General features: G+C 43.9%; 1 protein-coding gene across 1 annotated transcript in view; it reads left to right on the plus strand.

The window, feature by feature from the left end:
- The window catches only part of LOC134358172 (calcium-binding mitochondrial carrier protein SCaMC-2-like), a 36,087-nt gene extending 22,131 nt beyond the window's left edge, over nt 1-13,956 (plus strand). Inside the window, exons 8-10 of the mRNA XM_063070174.1 lie at nt 655-822; nt 9,691-9,841; nt 13,772-13,956. Coding sequence (XP_062926244.1) covers nt 655-822; nt 9,691-9,841; nt 13,772-13,956 — 504 coding nt within the window. The remainder of the gene's footprint in view (nt 1-654; nt 823-9,690; nt 9,842-13,771) is intronic.
- Nucleotides 13,957-20,360: the final 6,404 nt, after the last annotated feature.

The following is a 20,360-nucleotide window of genomic DNA, read 5'->3' on the forward strand; positions in this document are numbered from 1 at the left end:
AGGAACTGCTGGAGATGATAGATGCAGTTTTCTGTCTCCTTTTACTCAGGGGAGACAAATCACACATTGATTGCCTGCCTTTGAAAAACACCTTCCTCTGACTATGTATGAAGCTGAGCTTCTGGTCAACTATATCTTTAATTCACCATCCCAGCACTACTCTGTCCTCTTACATCCTGCATCCAAGGTCGTTCAACAGGAATATTGAGGAGTAATGCCTGACATTTCATTGTAGCACATTCTGGTCATAGTCATACAGCACAGAACCAGGTCCTTCAGATTGCCTTGTTCTTAATCTTGAGATCAGGACTTGCAGATAATCAGCACTTCAGTTAGTTTTCTAATACCTACATATTTTCCTTTTGCAATTTCAGTTAAGGATTCTGCTTCTCCCATTACCTCCCTTGACCAATCTTTGTCCCCCGACCTCCATTTTAATTAATTGTCTTGTATCCAGTCACAGACTTTAGTTCATACCCTTCTTCTCCAATCTCCAATACGATCAAATAAAAATTGTTTTTATTTTTATTTCTCCTCATCCAGTGAGAATTCATTGACCTGAAATTTGATTGCTGTTTGACCCAACCATTTCAAGCAATGTGTGTTGCTGCACTTTGGAATTAAATATTCTGCAATTCACCTTGCATCCCCTAGGTGCTGAAAACCAGAATGATGCTGCGAAGGACTGGAGAACCGAGAGAACTCTATGCCCATGTCAGGAACATTTTCATGTATGAGGGTTTTTCCACCTTCTTCAGAGGCTATGTTCCAAATATCATGGGGATCATTCCATATGCTGGTATAGACCTGGCCGTGTATGAGGTTAGTGTTTGTATGATTTTTAGCCAGTTGTGAAAATGTTTGTGATGAATAACTTGCATTAATTTATTAAGGCTTTGATACTCCATGTCACAAGGAGATACAGACTGAACTTCCGAGTTAGCCATGAGGAAAATGAAAGAACGAATTTCTAAAAGCAACCCATTTCATCGTTGCTCTAAACTGCTGTACAATCATTTAAATATGTTTTTAAAGTATATGTACGGACACTAGCCTTTGACAGCATAGCAGAAAAGCCAGTGCCTGATTTCATTCTCAGCTTGCCTTTTACTGTTGTACATGGGCTACCACACCACCTAACCTTGGTCTCATCAAAAGCTGCCCCTCAGTTTGTTGTACACTGATATTGCCCAACACTGCTTGGGGGGACATTTCCATAAGTAATGGGTAGCCTCCAACCTGATGGCATGAACATCGATTTCTTGAACTTCTGGTAATGGCCCCTTCACCATTTCCCATCCCCTTTCTCTCTCACCTTATCTCCTTGCCTGTCCATCATCTCTCTCTGGTGTTCTTCCCCTCTTTTCTTTCTTCCATGGCTTTCTGTCCTCTCCAGTTAGACTCCCCCTTCTCCAGCTCTGTATTGTTTCACCAATCAACTTCCCAGCTCTTTACTTCATCCCTCCCCCTCCCGGTTTCACCTATCACCTGGTGCTTATCACTATCTTCCCCCCACCTTTTCAATCTACTCCTCATCCTTCTTTCTCCAGTCCTGTTGAAGGGTCTCGGCCCGAAACGTCGACTGTACTTTTTTTCCATAGATGCTGCCTGGCCTGCTGAGTTCCTCCAGCATTTTATATATGTACTTCTGTTCCATTACACTCCCAAGTTCCTTACCATTTATATTATAAGTCTTGCACTGGTTTGACTTTCAAAAATACATCACCTCACACTTATGTCTATTTAAATCCATATGCCACTCTTTGGCCCACTTCCTGAACTGAACAGGAACCCCCTGTAATCTGCGATAATCTTCTTCATGATCAGCGGCACCTAATGTGCCATCCGCAAACTTACCAATCAAGCCTTTTGCACTTGCATCTAAGTAATTTATATCAATAACGAGTAACAAGGCTCCCAACACTGACCTTTGAGGCACACCACTTGTCAACAGCCTCCATTCTGAGAAAAACCTCTACCCTCTGCTTCCACCTCTGAGCCTCTTTTGAATCCACTTAACTAGCTGTCCCTGGTTTCCATGGGATCTAATCCTCCTGTTCAGCGTACCATGCAGATCTATCTTCCCATCTAGTTCCTCCTATCCCACCTTCTTACATACTGCTACACAGTGGCACTGTTTCCCCTTTCCTCTCATTTCTCATGCAGCGTCTCAACATTTTTACTCATTTGATTTGTCTAGTCTAAATATAGATTCAGGCTCTTCTAGTTCTATTAACCCTCTTGATCTTGTGTCTTGAACAAAGGACTTCATTAGATAGGGGATGGTCATTTAAAATGGAAACCTTACTTGGTTCTGCCCCTTCTCCCTTTCACTTCCTTTAAGAAAAAGCTTTTGCTTGTCTCTTCTCACAAAGGGTGTCGAATGTCTGATTTTTTTTTAAATTGCACTACTCTGTGGAGGCTATATTATTCAAAATATTTAAAGAGAAGGTGAATATCCTTTTGAAGAATTGGAGAACTTGGTGCCTGGGGAACTGACATAGAAAAGAAGTTGGGGTCCTGGGGCAGTGCAACAGGATCATATCGAATGACAGGGTGTACTTGAGGGCCAGATGCTCTACTCTTTATTTTTTGTATTCTCCAAGCCTTTGGCTTCTTGCCTTCTGTTGCCCCACAGTTGATGGCCGTGTGTTCTGTTGTCTGGTCCTTGACTTTTTAGGAACAGCTCCTTCCTCTTTGCTATCAGAGTTTTGAACGATCCATGAATACTACCTCTCAATTCCCCTTTTCCTCTATTTATTTTTTCTTGTAACTCGTAAAAATATTTTTATGTCTTTCACTATACAGCTATCACAAACCAGCGTATATTATACATATGTCAGTGATTCTGAATTATCTTTCTACCCCATTGCCCTTTCTGCTCCCTCACAACCAAACTTTTAGTCATAATACTTCATATAATTTATATCAGTGTGTGTCTGATTACCGTATTTATTTTACAAGTGATAAAAATATTATATTGTAGCGATGTGCTACACACAGCGCTAGAATAACCACACGGAGTCGGTGAGTTGGAGTTGCGATGAAAGAGGTTCATTCAAACTTCGCGGCCCGCTTTAAAGCCTTCCCATTCCCGCCCTTTTTGCTGCCTGCCCTCTGCCTGCGCGCGCTGTTTCGTGAGCCGGTTCGTGGGTGTCAGAAAGTGGGTCGCCACATAACCCCCCCCCCCCAAGAACCGGCGATACCTCCCCCAGTGTCCACAGTCTGGATCGGCCTCTGTTTGGGAGGTCTGCCCCTGCGCCGCGGTGCCTGAGCCTGGACCGGTTGCACCAAGTCCACATGGGCCGGTTTGAGTCGGTCCACCATGAAAACCTCCTCTCTCCCCCCAATGTCCAGCACGAACGTGGACCCGTTGTTCCTGATCACCTTAAACGGCCCCTCGTAGGGCCGCTGTAGCGGTGCCCGGTGTCCGCCCCGTCGTACAAAAAGAAACTTACAGTTCTGCAGTTCTTTGGGTACGCAGGTCGGGCTCTGTCCGTGCTGTGAAGTGGGTATGGGGGCCAGGTTACCGAGCCTCTCCCGTAGTCTGTCCAGGACTGCTGTGGGTTCTTCCTCTTGCCCCCTTGGGGCTGGTATGAACTCTCCTGGGACGACCAGGGGCGCGCCGTACACCAACTCGGCCGACGAGGTGTGTAGATCCTCTTTGGGCGCCGTGCGGATTCCGAGCAGGACCCAGGGAAGTTTGTCCACCCAGTTAGGCCCCTCCAGGCGGGCCATGAGAGCCGATTTCAGGTGACGGTGGAAGCGCTCCACTAGTCCGTTCGACTGTGGGTGGTAGGCAGTTGTGTGGTGTAGCTGTGTTCCTAAAAGTCTGGCCATAGCCGACCACAGGCTGGAGGTGAACTGGGCGCCCCTGTCGGAGGTAATGTGGGCCGGTACCCCAAAGCGTGCTACCCAGGTTGCGATCAGTGCTCGGGTGCAGGATTCGGAGGTGGTGTCGCTGAGCGGGACTGCCTCTGGCCATCTGGTGAACCGGTCTATCATAGTTAGGAGGTACCGCGCTCCTCGTGACACTGGCAGGGGCCCCACGATATCCACATGGATGTGGTCGAACCTCCGGCGGGTGCCGCTGCACCTTGGCCGTTTGGCACTGCGTGCACGTTTTGGCCCATTCACTGACCTGTTTACGCAGTCCATGCCACACGAACCTGTTGGAGACCAGCCGGACAGTTGTCCTGATGGAGGGGTGCGCTAAGTTGTGAATGGATTCGAACACCCGCCGGCGCCAGGCTGCTGGGACGACGGGGCGGGGTTGGCCAGTAGCTACGTCACATAGTAGGGTCCTCTCACCTGGGCCTACGGGGAGGCCTTGGAGCTGCAAACCGGAGACTGCAGTCCTGTAACTGGGGATCTCAGCGTCTGCCTGCTGTGCCTCTGCCAGCGCTGCATAGTCCACCCCCTGGGACAGGGCCTGTATGGTAGGTCTGGAAAGTGCGTCTGCCACGACGTTGTCCTTTCCCGAGACATGCCGGATGTCCGTCGTGTATTCGGAGATGTAGGACAGATGTCGCTGCTGGCGGGATGACCAGGGGTTGGACACCTTAGTGAACGCAAAGGTAAGCGGTTTGTGGTGTGTGAACGCGGTGAAGGGCCTACCTTCTAAGAAGTACCTGAAATGCCGGATTGCCAGGTATAGTGCCAATAGCTCCCGGTCGAAAGCACTGTATTTGAGTTCGGGTGGTCGTAGGTGTTTGCTGAAGAACGCCAGAGGTTGCCAGCGACCCTCGATGAGTTGTTCCAGCACTCCATCGACTGCTGTGTTGGATGCGTCCACCGTGAGGGCAGTAGGAACGTCCGTTCTGGGGTGCACTAGCATCGCGGCGTTTGCCAAGGCTTCTTTGGTTTTAACGAAAGCGGTTGCGGCCTCTTCGTTCCAGGTAATGTCCTTGCCCTTACCCGACATTAGAGTGAACAAGGGGCGCATGGTTTGGGCTGCTGAGGGGAGGAAACGGTGGTAGAAATTCACCATACCCACGAATTCCTGTAAGCCTTTGATTGTGTTGGGTCGGGGGAAGTGGCGGACCGCGTCTACCTTGGCGGGCAGCGGGGTTGCCCCGTCTTTAGTAATCCTGTGGCCCAGGAAGTCGATGGTGTCGAGTCCGAACTGGCATTTGGCTAGATTGATTGTAAGGCCGAATTCACTCAGGCGGGAGTAGAGCTGGCGGAGGTGGGACAGCTGCTCCTGCCGACTACTGCTGGCTATGAGGATGTCGTCCAAATAGATGAATGCAAAGTCCAGGTCGCGTCCCACCGCGTCCATTAGCCGCTGGAAAGTCTGTGCGGCATTCTTTAGACCAAACAGCATTCGGAGGAATTCGAAAAGTCCGAACGGGGTGATAAGTGCTGTTTTGGGGATGTCGTCCGGATGTACAGGGATTTGATGGTATCCCCGGACGAGGTCTACCTTGGAAAAGATCCTTGCGCCGTGTAGGTTTGCTGCGAAGTCTTGAATGTGCAGCACAGGGTAGCGGTCTGGCGTTGTAGCCTCGTTCAGTCTGCGGTAGTCACCGCATGGTCTCCAGCCCCCCGTTGCCTTGGGCACCATGTGAAGGGGGGAGGCCCATGGGCTGTCGGACTGTCGTATGATCCCTAATTCCTCCATCTTCTTGAACTCCTCCTTCGCCAGTCGGAGTTTGACCAGGGGAAGCCTTCGAGCACGGGCATGGAGGGGTGGTCCCTGGGTTGGGATGTGGTGCTGTACTCCGTGTCTGGGCATGGCTGCCGTGAACTGCGGTGTCAGTACTGACGGGAAATCCGCCAGGACCCTGGTGAATTCATCGTCGGACAGCGTGATGGAGTCCAGGTGTGGGGCTGGCAACTGTGCTTCACCCAGGGAGAACGTTTGAAAAGTCTTGGCGTGGACTAATCGCTTCCCTTGCAAGTCGACCAGCAGGCTGTGGGCTCGTAGAAAATCTGCCCCCAGCAGTGGTTGGGCCACGGCGGCCAGTGTGAAGTCCCACGTGAACCGGCTGGAGCTGAACTGTAGCCGCACCGTGTGGGTGCCGTAGGTTCGTATTGTGCTGCCATTAGCGGCCCTCAGGGTGGGTCCCGGTTCTCTGTTGCGGGTGTCGTATCTCGTTGGAGGTAAGACGCTGATCTCCGCTCCGGTGTCGACCAAAAAGCGGCGTCCCGACTGCTTGTCCCAGATGTCCTGATGGCCAGCCGCCGTAGCGATCGGCAGCGGCTGGGCCTTGGCGTTTCCTGGGAATTTGCAGGGCGGTCTGCAGCGGCGGGTCTCCGTTCCCCACCGCTGGTGGTAGAAACACCATTGTTCGTTGGGCTCCTCACTCCCGTCGCCGGGTTTTGTAGGCTCTGCTGCTGGGCCCGGTCTGGTCTGTCGTTGGGCACGCGGCTTGGTGATCTGTGCGACGGATGCCCCTCTCTCTTTCCTGGCATTCCACAGCACATCTGCTCGGGCCGCCACCTCCCGGGGGTTGCTGAAATCTGCGTCGGACAGCAGCAGGCATATGTCCTCGGGCAGTTGCTCTAGGAACGCCTGCTCAAACATGAGGCAGGGTTTGTGTCCTTCAGCCAGGGCCAGCATCTCGTTCATTAATGCTGACGGCGGCCTGTCTCCCAAACCATCCAGGTGCATTAAGCGGCGTGCTCGTTCGCGCCGTGAGAGCCCGAAAGTCCTTATGAGCAGGGTTTTCTTTCTTTTCTTTTTAAATCTTTTTATTGATTAAGTATACAAAAAAGGTAAGCCATATAAACATTAATACAATGTTAAAGTATAATAAAATTCCAAAAGATATCAATACCAAAAAGAAATTACTACAATGTAATTTAAACATAAGAAACCAAGATAACATAATAGTATACTAAATTTTATATATATCAATGGAAAAAAAAAGAAAAAAAAAAACCCCAAAAAAAACCCACCGTGCAGCTAACTAAAAGCAAAGCAAAGCAATGGGCTAACTTGAAACCAAACAGAGTTAAACTTAAAATCACGTCCTCAATCCCGACCTCCATTAAAAACAGTGAAAAAAAAACAAGAAGGGTAAATATTACATTAAATGAAAATATCAAATAAAAGGTCCCCAAATCTGTTCAAATTTAAATGAAGAATCATAAAGGTTACTTCTAATTTTCTCCAAATTCAAACATAAAATCGTCTGAGAAAACCAAAAAAAGGTAGTTGGAGCATTAAGCTCTTTCCAATGTTGTAAAATACATCTTTTCGCCATTAAAGTAAGAAATGCAATCATTCTACGGGCTGAAGGGGAAAGATTACTAGAAATTTTAGGTAGTCCAAAGATAGCAGTAATAGGGTGAGGAGAGATAATTAACCTTAATCCATGTCAGAAAGGTGCATCGGCTATGATTTATAATATTATTATGAAACTTAGGAAAGCTCCATTTGATAAGATTAGGGTAGATTGGGAACAGGAATTGGGGCTTACCATTTCTGTGGATGATTGGGGGCAGATTTTACAATTAGTTAATACTTCCTCTATTTGTGCTAAACATTCCCTAATTCAATTTAAAGTGGTTCATAGAGCACATATGTCCAAAGATAAGTTAGCGTGTTTTTACTCGCATATTAATCCTTTCTGTGATAGATGTTCGGGGCAGATAGCCTCTTTAACTCATATGTTTTGGTCTTGCCCTGCTTTGGAAACTTTTTGGAGAGATATTTTCAATATTATTTCTAAGGTATTAAATATGAGCAGGGTTTTGAATGCTGTGTATTTGCCGTCCTCCGGGGGCGACTGTATAAACTCCTCAACTTGTGCAGCAGTCTCCTGGTCGAGGGAGCTCAGCATGTAGTAGTAGCGAGTGGACTCCGAGGTTATCTGCCGAATGTGGAATTGTGCTTCTGCTTGTTCGAACCATAAATGGAGTCGCAGCGTCCAGAAGCTTGGCAGTTTTAACGAAACTGCGTGAACAGATGCAGCGTCAGTCTTCTCTGGTCCAAATATCGTTTGGGCCGTCGGGGTCACCAATTGTAGCGATGTGCTACACACAGCGCTAGAATAACCACACGGAGTCGGTGAGTTGGAGTTGCGATGAAAGAGGTTTATTCAAACTTGGCGGCCCGCTTTAAAGCCTTCCCGTTCCCGCCCTTTTTGCTGCCTGCCCTCTGCCTGCGCGCCCTGTTTCGTGAGCCGGTTCGTGGGTGTCAGAAAGTGGGTCGCCACAATATAAATAAATGCATATTGTTACATTTTATAGTATTTTCTACCGTTGAGACTAAACTTGTTTCTTGATTCCCACCTTCCATGTTGGAAGGTAGCATTGTCCTCATGGAGAGTATCGTCACTTCAGCCACTGCTGGATGGTTTGATGCAGCCTCCTCTAAAAATATATGAAAACTACAGTGAACTGTCAGGTCAGCTGAAAGTCTCTGTATGTGTCCAGGACGAAGAAGTGGGTAGGAAGAATTGTGGGCACTATCCACCCAGCAAATTAACTTTTCCAAAGGCTCCCTTCTGGAAAGTACTCTAAGGCTATTCAAACTAAAACTTCATGGTATCTTAAAAAAGTTTTTTATCTCCTAGGCAACCGTCTGATTAACCATTCTAGCTCCCCACCCCCCCAGCACTTGTCTATTATCACAGTCTCCACACTGCACTGTAAACACTTCAAACCACTTTTTATAATGCTGTTTACATTGCTAATACATGGTGATATTTATGTAATTATGCACATTTAATTCCATATCTGCTTTTAACATCAAAGTTTATTTTTATATAAATCATTATTCTTATTAGCATTGAATGTTGTTTATTGTTGCAAGTTGTGCCAAAACACCACAGCAAATTCATAATACATGTAAATGTACTGTATGTGGCACTTAAAGTTGATTCTAATAATAAAAGTGTGGACTATTTTCTAAATGGAGACAAAATTTAAAAATCTGAGTTGCAAAGGGACTTAGAAGTCCTTGTGCAGGATTCCCTAAAGATTAATTTGTAGGTTGTGTCAGTGGTGAGGAAGGCAAATGCTATGTTAGCGTTCATTTCAGGATGACTAGAATATAAAAGCAAGGATGTAATGATGACGCTGTACTGGTGAGGCCCCACTGGGAGTTTTGTGAGCAGTTTTGAGCCCTTTATCTAAGAAAGGATGTGCTGTCATTGGAGAGGGTTCAGAGGAGGTTCATGAAAATTATTTTGGGACGAATGTCTTGTCATATGAGGAGCATTTGATGGCTCTGGGCCTCTACTTACTGGAATTCAGAAGAATGACATTGAAATCTATCAAATATTGAAAGGCCTCAATAGATTGGATGTGGAGAGGATGTTTCCTCTAGTGTGGGAGACTAAGACCAGAGGACACAGCCTGAAAATGGAGGGGCATCCTTTTATCAGGGAAATGAGGAGGAATTCCTTCAGCCAGAGAGTGGTGAATCTGTGGAATTCGTTGCCACAGGTGGCTGTGGAGGTCAAGTCATTGGGTATATTTCAGGCAGAGGTGGATAGATTCTTGATTAATCAAGGCATGAAGGGATATGGGGAGAAGGCAGGAGATTGGGGCTGAGAGGAAAAATGGATCAGCCATGATGAAATGGCAGAGCAGACCTCCTGGCTCAAATGGCCTAATTATGCTCCTATATACAGTATTATAGCTTTACAGAGCACATAATTAATACTCCTCACTGTACCTTCCACCCCCAGGAATGCTGTGTTTTAATTTTAAAGAGTCCTAATTTTGTTCCTGCAGACTCTGAAGAACTTATGGATACAGAGGTACACCACAGGCAACGAGAAGCCCAACATCTTGCTGGTGGTGGCCAGTGCCTCAGCTTCCAATGTAGTTGGTCAGTTTGCCGGTTACCCATTGTTGGTGCTGCACACTCAGATGCAGGCAGAAGGTGAGCAAGGCAAGGAACAGTGAGTTACAGATCACACACTGACTTTTAGTTTGGCATTTTGTGTGTAACAAGAGAGATTTGTATTTATATAGCACCTGTTCTTCACTAAAGTAGCCTTGGTTTAGTTTTCAGTCAGTTAAGCAGTGAAGATTCATAGAAGTTTTAGGCACTAGTTGAGGCCATTTGGCCCGTGCCATTGATAATGTTCAGGCAAACCTCACTTTCCATTATCACTGACATACTGCAAGGCATGAAATTTGTTGTTTTGTGGCAGCAGTATAGTGTCTGTGAACCCTGTAGAATTTTCTCTATTTCTGCATAAATATGACCTAAAATGTGATTAGATCTTCACGTAAGTCCTAAAACTAGATAAAGAGAACCTAATTCAACAAATAACACAAAAACATTATACTTGTTCATTTATTTATTGAGAAAAATTATCTGATATTACATGTATTTGTTAGAAAAAGTATGTGAACCTCCGGGGTAATGCCTTCTACAGAAGCTATTTGGAGTCAGTTGGCTCCAATCAATGAGATGAGATTGGAGGTGTGGGTTGTAGAGGTACCTTGCCCTATGAAGAAAACACAAAAAGTCAGGTTACTGACAGAGCCTGCTCTTCTCAAGAAAGATCTGTTTATGTGCACCAGGCTTCGAACAAAACAACTTTCAGAGGACCTTAGAAGAAGAATTGTAGAGATGCATGAAGCTGGAAAAGGCTACAAAAGCTTTTCTAAAGACCTGAGTGTTCATCAGTCCACAGTAAGAGAAATTGTCTACAAATGGAAGAAATCTAGTATTGTTGCTACTCTTCGTAGGAGTGGACATCCTGTGAAGATCACACCAAGAGCATAATGTGCAATGCTGAAGGAGATGAAAAAGAGCCCAAGGGTAATAGCAAAAGATCTGCTGAAATTTCTAGAACTTACTCTGTTCACGTGTCCACTGTAAGAAAAACACAGAATAAGAATGGTGTTCATGGAAGGATACCACAGCTCTCCAAAAAAAACATTGCTGCACGTCTCAAGTTTGCAAAAGACCACCTGGATGTTCTACAATGCTTCTTGGACAATGTTCTGTGGACAGATGAGACAAAAGTTGAATTCTTTGGCAGCAATACACTTTGCTATGTTGGGAGGAAAAAAGGTACTTCACACCAACACCAAAACCTCATCTCAGCTGTGAAATATGGTTGAAGAAGCATCATGGTTTGGAGCTGCTTTGCTGCCTTAGGGCCTGTATAGCTTGCAATCATTGAGGGAGCAATGAATTCAAAATTGTATCAAGACATTTTACAGTGGAATGTCAGGGTAGCAATCCATCAGCTGAGTTTAATAGAAGTTGGATAATGCAACAAGGCAATGATTTGAAAGACAAGAATAAATCAACAACAGAATGGCTTAAAAAGAAGAAAATTTGTGTTTTGGATTAGCTGACTCAAGGTCCTAATCTTAATCCTATAGAAATGTTGTGGAAGGACCTGAAGCAAGCAGTTCATGCAAGGAGGCCCACCGACATCCCAGAGTTGAAGCTGTTTAGTAAGGGGGAATGGCCTAAAGTTCCTCCAAGCCGATGTGCAGAACTGATCGACAGTTACCGGAAGTGTTTGGTTGAAGTTATTGCTATACAAGGGGTCACACCAGTTACTGAAGGCAAAGGTTCACATACTTTTTCCAACAAATACGTGTAATATTGGATGATTTTTCTCAATAAATAAATGAACAAGTATAATATTTTTGGTGTTATTTATTTAATTGGGTTCTCTTTATCTAGCTTTAGGACTTGTGTGAAGATCTGATCACATTTTAGGTCATATTTATTGCAAAACTAGGGAAAACTCTACAGGGTTCACAAATTTTCAAGCACCACTGTGTACATACAGTATATGTATGTATTTTGAGAGAGGAGCAGAATTAGGCCATTCAGCCCATCGAGTCTGGTCTGCCACTTCAACATGGCTGATACATTTGCCTCTGTCAACCCCATTCTCCTGCCTTCTCCCATAACCTTTCACCCCCCTGACTAATCAAGAACCTATCAATCTCCATCTTAAATACACCCAGTGATCTGGCCTCCGCAGCCACCTGTGGCAATGAATTCCACAGATTCACCACCCTCCAGCTAAAGAAATTCCTCCTCATCTCTGTTCCAATTTGGCGTCCCTCTATTGTGAGGCTGTGTCCTGTGGTTCTAGACTCTCTCATTATAGGAAACATTCTCTCCACATACATTGCATCTATACCTTTCAAGGTTCGACAGGTTTTAATGAGATCCTCCCTGATTCTTCTAAATTCCAGTGAGTACAGGCTCAGACAATGAAATGCTCCTCATACAATCACCCTTTCATTCTTGTGAACCTCCTCTGAACCCTCTCCAATGTCAGCACATCCTTCCTTAGATAAAGGGCCCAAACTGCTCATAATAGTCCAAGTGAGACCTAACCAGTGCCTCAGCGTTACATCCTTGCTTTTAAGTTCTAGTCCTCTCGAGATCAGCAGTTCCTGAGATTCTCAAACCACCACTTCTAACATGAGCAATCATTCCACGGTCAAAGTCACTTAGATCACATTTCTTCCTTTTTCTGTTATTTGGTCTGAACAACAGCTGAATATCTTGACCTTGCGTGAATGCTTTTATGCATTGAGTTGCTGCCACATGATTGGCTGATTGGATATTTACATTAATGAGTAGGTTTACCTAATAAAGCAGCCATTGCGTGTATATGGCAAATAAAGTTAACCCTTACCGTGGGAAAAATTAGCTGGACTTGCCCTTCAGAGGAAACATAAAAAAATGCATGCTACATTAGTTTTATTGTAAAGCAGGCCTGCCCCCTACAAGGTGACTTAGTTGGACCACTGAAGCTCAGATTTACAGCAATGCATCCACTAGTTTGGGTCCAGTGATGTGGTCTTAGTGAGTGCATGAGGATATCCTGTTCCTCACGTTTGAGGCAGTAGTCTCCAAAGATATTTTCAGGCATTCGATGACAAATTTCCATCAGACTCTCTGCCAACCCCGAACATATGCACATACTTGCTCACTCACCTTAAACCTGCAGCTTCCACTACCTAGGAGGTTAAAGATAGCAGGTGCTTGGATGTAACGATCTCTAACTCACGGATTGTTCTGATTTGTCAATAAATTGGCCATTCCTTCATTGTAGTCAGGCCACACACTTGGAACCACCTACCTAACAGCACTAATAGACTGCAATAAAAGACTGTAATAACAGATTGCAATAATAGATTGTAATAAAGACTGCAGTAGTTTGGAAAATTGGTGCACCACCACTGTGTAAAAGGCAATTGAGGATGTCCACAACCCTTAGAATAAATTGTGGAATGGGCTGCCGATGGCAGTAGTGGAGGTGGAAATGATAGGGTCTTTTAAGAGACTTCTAGATAGGTACATGGAGCTTAGGAAAATAGAGGGCTATGAGTAAGCCTAGGTAGTTCTAATGTAAGGACATGTTTGGCACAGCTTTGTGGGCTGAAGGACCTGTATTGTGCTGTAGGTTTTCTATGTTTCTATGATATTTCTCCTTCATTCTTAAAAAAGTGGGCAATGTAGGATCCAGAGGGTTGTAAAGGCTACATCACTGTAAGTATTTAAGGTGGAAGTTGATAAACTTTTGAAAGATCAAGGATTGAAGCCTATAGTATCTGATTAAGAAGTAGAATTCAGTGTAGATCAGCTACAATTGCATTAAATGGAGGTGCCAGATTGTCTATTCCTGCTTCTGTTTTGTTCTTGTGTCTTCTACTCTCTAACAGCTGCTTCAATACACAGTATCTAACAGTAACTTCAGATCTTGGGTACCTGTTGTGCAAAGTCAGCAGAACTGAATAAAAATCTTTTATCACAAAACCCAGTGGGACAATTTTCGAGTTAAATTTGAAATTGAGTTTTCTTTTATTTGATTGTTAGTGATTGAAAAGGGAAAGGGAAAACCAAGACTGAGAGAATACTTCTGGAATATTCTGACCAAGGATGGTTTGCCCGGTTTCTACCGTGGATTCACTGCCAACATGATCAAAGCCATTCCGTCCGTCTGCATAAGCTACATTACGTATGAGTACCTGAAGACGCATCTCGGCCTCCACTCCCACTGAGGACGGTGATCTGACACTCTGCAGCTCTCAAAAAAAGGACATGGTGGTATTCTCCATTTTGTTCACCAGTAGCATTCTGCTCAGTCATGTGCCTCATGCTTGATGAAGTTAAAGAAAGCCTTAAAAATAAATGAAATTTCCTTTCATTGTTTGAGAACAACTTATTTACACAGGAATTTCTTTCCATGCATTATTATTATTCTTCAGTCATATGAGGGCTATAACTAGGGTGAATAAACTTAGTTTTTTCTCCCAGGGAAGGGGAACTGAAGACTAGAGGGTGAGGAGAAAAGATTTAAAAGAGACCTGAGGGGCAACTTCTTCATGAAGAGTGTGGTACATATGTGGCACGAGCTGCCAGAGAAAATGAATGAGGCAGACACAGTAGCTACACTTAAAGGACATTTGGTTAAGTACATAGATAAGTATGGTTTGCAGAGATATGGGCCAAAGGAGGGCAATTGGGACTAACTTGGTGTGCACCATGGTCAGCATGTATGAGTTGGACTTGTCAGGTAGTGTAATTGGTGAAGATATTTATAATTCTCGGCCCACTGACATTGAGTTGGGGTTCACTTTAAGAGCCTGGTCTGACGTGATGATGTAATTACGTAAAGTATTTTTAACTCTGCTTTGCGTTCGTGTTTGGAATAAATGAGTTGCTATGTTTTTTCTCAAACGTAAAACACCTTCACAGTTTTTATTTGCGAAAACCTACAGACTGAAGGGTTCTTTGCCATGCTGTGTGAATCTCTGACTTGTGTAATTAATAATGAAGAGGAAAGTCATCCAGGGACTCAAGGAACCTGATAGAGTTGTAGATCTGAAGGCAACAGAATTCGATAGTAAGTTATTCTTTGCTCTTTCTCTCACTCAGACTTTCCAATGATTTTAAATCCTGTCACAAATATATCACAAATTTTCATCACTCCACAGATTACAGTCATTCCTTCAGCTCTGCCCCTTTGATCTCTTTGCACACTTCCCTTTCAACTGCGGATCTTTGGGTGTTCCAGTGTCAAATTTTCTTCAATGGCACTCCTGCGAAGTGGCATTGAATAGATTTTCTCTGATGAAGATGATATCGTGCATGTCTTGTCATTGCCTTATCTTTAACTATTATATCTGAATGTGTCAGTCCCCTGAAAGCTGCCCAAACCCAACGTTGTTACAGCCACCTGTGTGAAATTTGCTCTTTAAGTGTAAAATGTACGGAGCACAGAAAAATAGGAAGTTGAGGAATTTTCCTTTACTGTCTTGGAGTTGATATAAGATAATTTTGTCGTCAATTCCTTTTAAACTGTAGAATGTGGCGGATAATGGCGAAGGGTAATTGGAGGTAATGGGGGCCACTTCAGAAACAGAGAGTAAGAAGCTTGGGTTGAGTGGCATGGATTCTGACTTGAGCCACTCTTTTAGTCACTAGTGGATGGCACGTGGCAGGGCTGCAACCATACACTGTTACTGCACAGCTGCTCAAGGGTAGATAGCAGTTCACCCTTCTTCCTTGAAACTTGCTGCTTTAATCCATTCACATTTACAGGCTTGCCATTTTAAAGTCCCATGGCTCTCTAAACAGAGGAGGTACTCTTACCGTGGAATATTCTCATCACAGCTGCAATGACAAAGAACCTGAACAAAGGGGAGACACAAGATTCTGCAGATGCTGGAAATCTGGATCAACACACACAGGATGCTAGAGGAACTCAGCAGGTCAGGCAGCATCTATAGAGACTCTCCTCTCATTTGGATTCACCTATCACCTGCCAACTTGTACCCTTATAATCTGGCTTCTGCCCCCACCCTTTCCTGTTCTGTTGAAGGGCCTCGGACCGAAACATTGATTTCCCTCCATAGATGCTGCCTGGCCTGTTGAATTACTTCAGCATTTTGGATTCAGCAGGAGATGTAATAATGGCTAGATCTGGAGGAAATGTGATATATTGACATGTAGAATGTAGGAAGAAGGTTCATGGACGTTGCAGATGAAAGACGTGAGAACATGACCAAAGGCTTGTTGACCTTGAGTCTTAATTCTGATTATCCTTGACATGCTGAGTATTTTCAACATGTTTTATTTTTATTTCAGATTTACCAGGATGCACAGCACTTACTTTGTTGTATGCATGGAACTGGTGGATCAAGTGACTGTGCTGTCAGCACCTTGTTAACAGAACCGCCTGTCTCCACAACATGGCTGCAGACTATGCTAACCTGGGATTCTGTGTCACTTCATAAATACTTCTTTTGAAAGTTGGGGGATTACAAGTGAGGTTTTAGGGTCATTTTGAATCTTGGGTATTTGTGTTAACTGGACAGTAAATTAAATTATACTTTAATTCCTGAATTTAGACAGCTGGTGGTGTAGTGGCATCCTCACTGGACTGCGAGGTGAGTGGTCCCAAGTTCAAATCCGGCCGGCTCCTTGCACGCTTTCCATCCGTGCTGGGTTGAGTGTTGAGCTTGCAACTTGACCTCGTAAAAAAACAGACAAGTGCTAAAGAAATGGCAAGGTTGCCACTGAATGTGTCACAAGGCGCAGAAAGGATCAACTACTCCTGAATTACAGGTACGTATCATTGACTTACTCCCCGCTGGTCAGATGAGCTGTGGAAATGGGTAAGTGATGGGAAGTTGGATGGGAGGCTATTGCAAGAGGGAGGGAGTGTAAAATGTCCATAGCACTTGGGGATGCAACTTAGCTGTTGAAGCATGGAACAGAACACTTACTTCTGCCTTTTGCACCAATGAAATTTTTATACTACCATTGTTGGGGATCTCTTCTGTCAGGTTTAAAAGCCAGTGATGCCTCTGTGTCAGGAGCCTGTGGTCTTGTACCAATGACATCTTTTTATTGAGATGTTCATACTGAGACTCCTATCTGATTTCTCACGGACTCAGGTGATCCCACAGCTCTATTTTAAAATGAAGTAGGAAAGCTCAAGGGCAAAATATACCGATTATGTAAGATCTGTTAAAAAAGCAAAAACTGTCTGTCTGTGCCATTTGTCAGAGCTTACTGTGTCCAAATTAACTTGTGCATTACCTACAGTGTAACTGTGGCAACTCTTAAAAGTATTCGATCGGCTATGAAGCATTTCAGGCTACCCTATGATAATGAAAGGTAATATAAATATGGATTTAATATTTCATTATTACTGAATTGTATGTAATTTGTACAGTTTACTCAAGTATGTTGGGACTTGGATTTAATCTGCTCAAACTCATTGGAGTTTCATTCCAAGACTACAATGTAAATATATTTTCAATTTTCATTGCTTAACGGGGGTCAGATTGCAGTGTGCCCAGCACCCAGAGTGTGGATTGTTATCCTGCAATACAAGAAACAATGTCATTGAAATGCTATTATTTGTTTCTTTAGAGCAAGGAGTTCTGGTGAGCAGAGAGCTTCCGTTAGAATACATTGAATATTCATGCTTCATGAAGGAGAATGTAAAGAAAGGGGAAGTAAGATGACTTTTGTGTCAAATTTGTGATGACCTTGAAGGATTTTGTGTTCAGTGGCAAGACCAGCATTTATTGGCACTTGGAAAAAGTTCCTAAAAGTTACCTATTTGAAATTTGCTGAGTTTCAAGTTAGTTCAAGGAATTAAAGTTAGTACTTTGACTTCTTGCACTACTCCCCCCCCACCCCCACCCCTACCCCACCCTACCCCTTAGCCCCATCTCCTCCTACAGCTACTTGGAAACATCTGCAGACGTAGTTCATCATTCAGTTCTTGCCTCTCGCAACTCCTTCCACTACCTTTAAATTCTGATCCTTGTTCAGATACTTATGCTCAAACCAGTCTATGGTAAGACCAAAATCTTTGGTTTTATTTCTTCCACATACTTGCATACTAACAATCACTGCCATAGTTTCCATCCATCCTCTTGGCCACTGCCTTAGATTTAACACACTGCAACCTAAATCTGTATGCCTATCATTACAAAAGAAGTATATATAGTTGTAGGCTTACTTCCTCACTCATTTTTGTGCCAATACTTGAGAACAAATTCAAGCCAACTCCACCACACTCGAAAGATCCATTGATGAATCACATGATCCCAATTGGGCATGACATAACAACCGTAATTGGCTGTAACATTTTATTTCAATATACTTTTACAAAGTACAGTGGCATTACACATAGATGGATTTTTAAAAAAATTCTTTGGTGTTTCTAATTTTCCAAACCAAAATTGGTTCCAAACCAAAATTTCCAGGGATTTTCTATAGCTGCCAGTAATATAGTGGAGAGTTGGTTAAAAAGATGCTCCATCACTGAGATCTGCATTTGGAGGGTTAGACAGGTTGGTACAAGTGAACATGAGATTGTACAACCCAGATAATTGCCATGAGTTTTCAGTGTGTTTGACTACAAACCTACCCTACTAAAATTGTGCCCGAGTCAGGGATGGGGTGACAGGAGGATGGAAGCGGGGGCAGAGTATGTCTTTTTAGCTGCTAAATGTATGGTTGCAAAAGTGATTCTCGCCAGGTATTTCTTGTTCTTGAACCAGCTGGCAAAACCTAGCTAAGGACAATCTCAGAATGCCACCATATGACCACTTTGATCAGCTTGCAATACAATGCTCTTCATTTTGTTCAAATTGTGTTCTTTCTTGTAAAAATTGTGTATCTTTTATGTTTGCCTTTTTGTGAAAAATCTGCTTATCTGATGCGATGCTGCTGCCAGTATGGTTTTTTTATTGCACCTATGCGTACACATACTTGTGTATATGACAATGTTGGTGCCTCAGTAGCACGACACTATTACAGCTTGGGGCATTTTGGAGTTTGAAGTTTAATTACAGTGCTGTTCTGTAAGGAGTCTCTGTATGTCTCCCCCACCCCCATGGAATAAGTAGGTTTTCTCTGGGTCTGGTTTTCTCCCACACTCTAAAGGCGTACTGGGTAGGTTAATTAGTCATTGCAAGTTGTTCTGTGATTAGGATAGGTTTAATTGGGTTTGTCAGTCGGTTGCAGGGGCGGTGTAGCTCAAAGGGCTGGAAGGGCCTGCTCCACACCATATTGCTAAATAAAATAAATAATATTATTTAGATATGGCCCTTGTGACTACGGGGGTCAGGGGGTATGGAGGGAAGGCTGGGGCGGGGTTCTGAGTTGGATGATCAGCCATGATCGTAATAAATGGCGGTGCAGGCTCGAAGGGCTGAATGACCTACTCCTGCACCTATTTTCTATGTTTCTATATATTTGTCTTTGACTTTGAGGTAATGTTATTTACATTACCTGTTATTGTACTGAAACTACTGAAGGTGGCTTACCCATTGAATAAGATTTTGTAATGCAACAATTTTGCTGATATGCTTGGTAGCATATAATAGTCTGCACATTTATTTCTTCTACCAAAGTGCATGACCGTGCATTTTCTGAGGTTGTATTTCATTTGCCACTTTCTTGTCCATTCTCCTAATTTAAGTTCTTCTGCAGCCTACCTGTTTCCTCAACACTATCTGCCCCTCCACCAATCTTCATATCATCTGCAAACTTGGCAACAAAGCCAGCTATTCCATCACCTAAACCATTGATATGTAGCATAAAAAGAAGAGGTCCCAACACACAACCAGTCATGGGCAGGGAACCAGAAAAGAATTCTTTTATTCCCACTCACTGCCTCCTATCAATCAGCCAATGCTCTAACCACGCTATAACTTTCCTGTAATACCATGGGCTCTTCACTTGGTAACCAGCCTCATGGCTGGCTCCTTGTCAAAGGCCTTCTGAAAATCCAAATACACAACACCCACTGCATCCCCTTTATCTATCCGAATTGTAATCTCAAAGAATTTCAATTGGTTCGTCAGGTAAAATTTTCCCTTAAGGAAACTATGCTGACTTTGTCCTATCTTGTCCTGTGTCACCAAGTACTCCATAACCTCATCCTTAACAATTGCCTCCAATATCTTCCCAACCACCAAGATCAGACTAACTGGTTTATAATTTACTTTCTGCTCCTTCCTTCCTTTCTTAAAGCATGGAGTGATTTTTGCAATTTTCCAGTCCTCTGGAAACATGCCTGAGTCTAATGATTCTTGAAAGATCATTACTAATGCCTCCACAATCTCTACTGCTACCTCTTTCAGAACCCTAGGGTGCAATTCATCTGGTCTGGATGACTTACACACCTTTAGATCTTTCAGCTTTTTGAGGAGCTTCTCCCTTGTAATAGTAACTGCACTAATTTCTCTTCTCTCATACCCATCAATACCTGGCACACTGCTAGTGTCTTCCACAGTGAAGACTGATACAAAATACTCAATTGGTTTATCTGTCACCTTCTTGTACCCCGTTATTATCTATCCGGCCTAATTTTCTATCGGTCCTATATCTACTCTCATCACTCTTTTACTTTTTATATCGCTTTTTGTATCCATCT

The sequence above is a fragment of the Mobula hypostoma genome, chromosome 18 (genome assembly GCF_963921235.1).
Source record: "Mobula hypostoma chromosome 18, sMobHyp1.1, whole genome shotgun sequence".
In the NCBI taxonomy this organism is placed as follows: Eukaryota; Metazoa; Chordata; class Chondrichthyes; order Myliobatiformes; family Myliobatidae; genus Mobula; species Mobula hypostoma.